Below are 2246 nucleotides of genomic sequence, written 5' to 3'. Positions count from 1 at the left end.
AGAAAGTTGGCGTAGAAGACCATCGTGAGGTCGCTGGCGTCGTTGAAGACGTGGGTGTAGTCGGCGGTCGTGCGTGGGTCGAGCTCGCAGATGTATCTAGTCAATGTCACCATAGTAAAGGGAATTAGCATCAAGAAACATACAGGTAGTCGATGCGCGCCGAGTGCAGGACATACTGCGTGAGGCCCCAGAGCCAGTGGAAGAAGAGAAGAAGCGCGACGCCGCGGTAGACAGGGTACGCCTTGGTCTGCGACCTAGGCAATTGTAAGAAGCGCGGTCCCATCACATCGTAGCTTACAAAACGACGCGTGTACTGACGCCCGAAACCACGTAGTGCCACAAGACCCAGAGCGTCAGCACGGAGCAGACGCCCATCTTCAGGCCAATGTACACGTGTCGCCAGTCGAGCGCATCGTCCTTCCAGCCGTCGAGCTCCGAGAGCGCGAGGACGCGGTCGTTGTCGTGGAACGAGGCTGTGTAAAAAGCTTCGAGGTCGGCTGCCAATCGCTGCGCGGCCTCGGCAGTCGCAAACGCTTGGGAATGGAGCTCGGCTTGGAGCTTGTCGTGGTTGGCGCTGGCTGTGGGGCATTTCTTCAGGTATTTTTTGAGGATTTTGCGCAGCGCCGTGTAGTTGATACGCGCGTAGTTGTACAGACCGTGAACGAGGCGGTGGAGCTCGATGCACGTCGTTTCGAGCACCTTGGTCGCACCGTCGTCGTTGCGTGGTGCGGTCCACTGCTGCGCGAGAAGTGCAAACTCGGTCGAGAACTCGCCGAGGCGCGCGCTGTACCAATCTTCCACGCGGACGCAGTTGGCGACGAACACAGCTTCAAAGTCGCTGGCTTGGGGCATGAGGCACGGCGCCGCCTCGTCGCCTTTTTGGTGCCGCCGCAGAAAGGTCGAGCGGCGCCAGAGCTTTTGAACAAGCGACTTGAGCTCGAGGTAGCTCACGTAGTGCTCGCGCCATACGGGAAACGCATTGCGCTCGAGCGTCGACTGGAACGTTAGCATCACGACGCAGTATAATTAGATCTGGCCCATCGCCTTCTCCGCCCTTCGAGAGACACTTCTCATGATGGCATCCACGACAGATCCGGCTGTCGCATAAACGCGCCAACGCATCGTCCCGCACATCAATACTAGCAAAGATCTTATTTGTTCGAGTCGCTGGTTCTGCTCCACTGGTTCTTCCTCTCTCTGGTCTCGACCACCTCTGGTTTTGCGTCGACACTCGACTGTCAATGAGAATTTCAGAGAGACGACGTGTCGCATGCAACCATCACGCTGCGATGTGGGACACGAGTGGCTCGGAATCGGCGCCATTCACTGTGATTCAAGCACGCTGCAGTTGCACGCCGCCACCTCAACCTGGTCCCTCGCCACATCGGTCAAGCTCTCTACATGTGTTTCGACCGCTGCATTGCGCAGCTGCGTAAGCTTATGCAGTCGCATCGAGCCCCGAGCACATTGCTCTGAGACGAATGGCAACTCCTCAGCTATCGACGCGACGCGCGCCAAGTGTTCTCAGCCAAACCAGCACGCTCATATTCGTATTGACTGCGGGGTAGTCGCACACCTGAAGTTTCCGCGTCGCACGAAAGATGAAGAGAGTTACAAGGCTTAGGACGCAATGAGAAGCCACCAAGACGAGCTTGCTATCGCTCGTATCTCACACCGTGATAACTGTCCTCCTTGAGCTCTTCGCTCCGCAGCTTCGAATCTGGTCGAGACTATGATGGCGGCGCACAAGCCGTGGCAAATGGGAAGACGTGTGTTTGGGACGGCACAAACATATGTATTGAGGTTTCGTATTAGCAGCCGCTACCACCAGCAATGAGCAAGCACGACGTCGACTCGAACATGGAGAGGATGCTGCACGTGATCGAGTAGACGAGCATGCAGAAGCAGAAGACGAGGACGAAGCCGCCGATGAGCGGGAATTGACCGCCCGTGCGCTGGAGCTCGTGGAGCTGGAGCTTTTGCTTTGGGAGGAAGAAGGACGTGCAGCAGGCGATGAGGAAGCCCGCGTAGTAGATGAGGTACGTGTACGCGACCTGGTTGCGCACGTGCTTGGTGTCCGAGATGATCGCGTCCTCGTTGACGTCAAAGTTGGAGTAGATACGGTTCGAGAGGACGGGACCGACAGCCGACGGCAGGTTCGAGACCGTCGTGAGGAGACCGTACACGATACCTTCGTTGCCAATACCGGCGAGCTCGACAATCATGAACGTCGTGACGATGAAGAG

General features: G+C 57.2%; 2 protein-coding genes across 2 annotated transcripts in view; both read right to left on the bottom strand.

Annotated features, from left to right (window-relative positions):
* The window catches only part of SDRG_06798 (hypothetical protein), a 2282-nt gene extending 1221 nt beyond the window's left edge, over positions 1 to 1061 (bottom strand). The window contains exons 1-3 of the mRNA XM_008612603.1: positions 299 to 1061; positions 144 to 254; positions 21 to 96 (exon numbers count right to left, since the gene is read on the bottom strand). Coding sequence (XP_008610825.1) covers positions 21 to 96; positions 144 to 254; positions 299 to 1011 — 900 coding nt within the window. The 5' untranslated portion in view covers positions 1012 to 1061. The remainder of the gene's footprint in view (positions 1 to 20; positions 97 to 143; positions 255 to 298) is intronic.
* Positions 1062 to 1770: 709 nt separating this feature from the next.
* SDRG_06797 (hypothetical protein) overlaps positions 1771 to 2246 on the bottom strand; it is a 1784-nt gene continuing 1308 nt past the window's right edge. The window contains exon 2 of the mRNA XM_008612602.1: positions 1771 to 2213. Within this exon, the coding sequence (XP_008610824.1) occupies positions 1812 to 2213 (402 nt within the window). The 3' untranslated portion in view covers positions 1771 to 1811. The remainder of the gene's footprint in view (positions 2214 to 2246) is intronic.

Source organism: Saprolegnia diclina (assembly GCF_000281045.1).
Source record: "Saprolegnia diclina VS20 unplaced genomic scaffold supercont1.18, whole genome shotgun sequence".
Taxonomy (NCBI): Eukaryota; Oomycota; class Saprolegniomycetes; order Saprolegniales; family Saprolegniaceae; genus Saprolegnia; species Saprolegnia diclina.
Note: the sequence above shows the minus strand (reverse complement) of the source record. Positions and strands in the feature narration are given on the sequence as shown.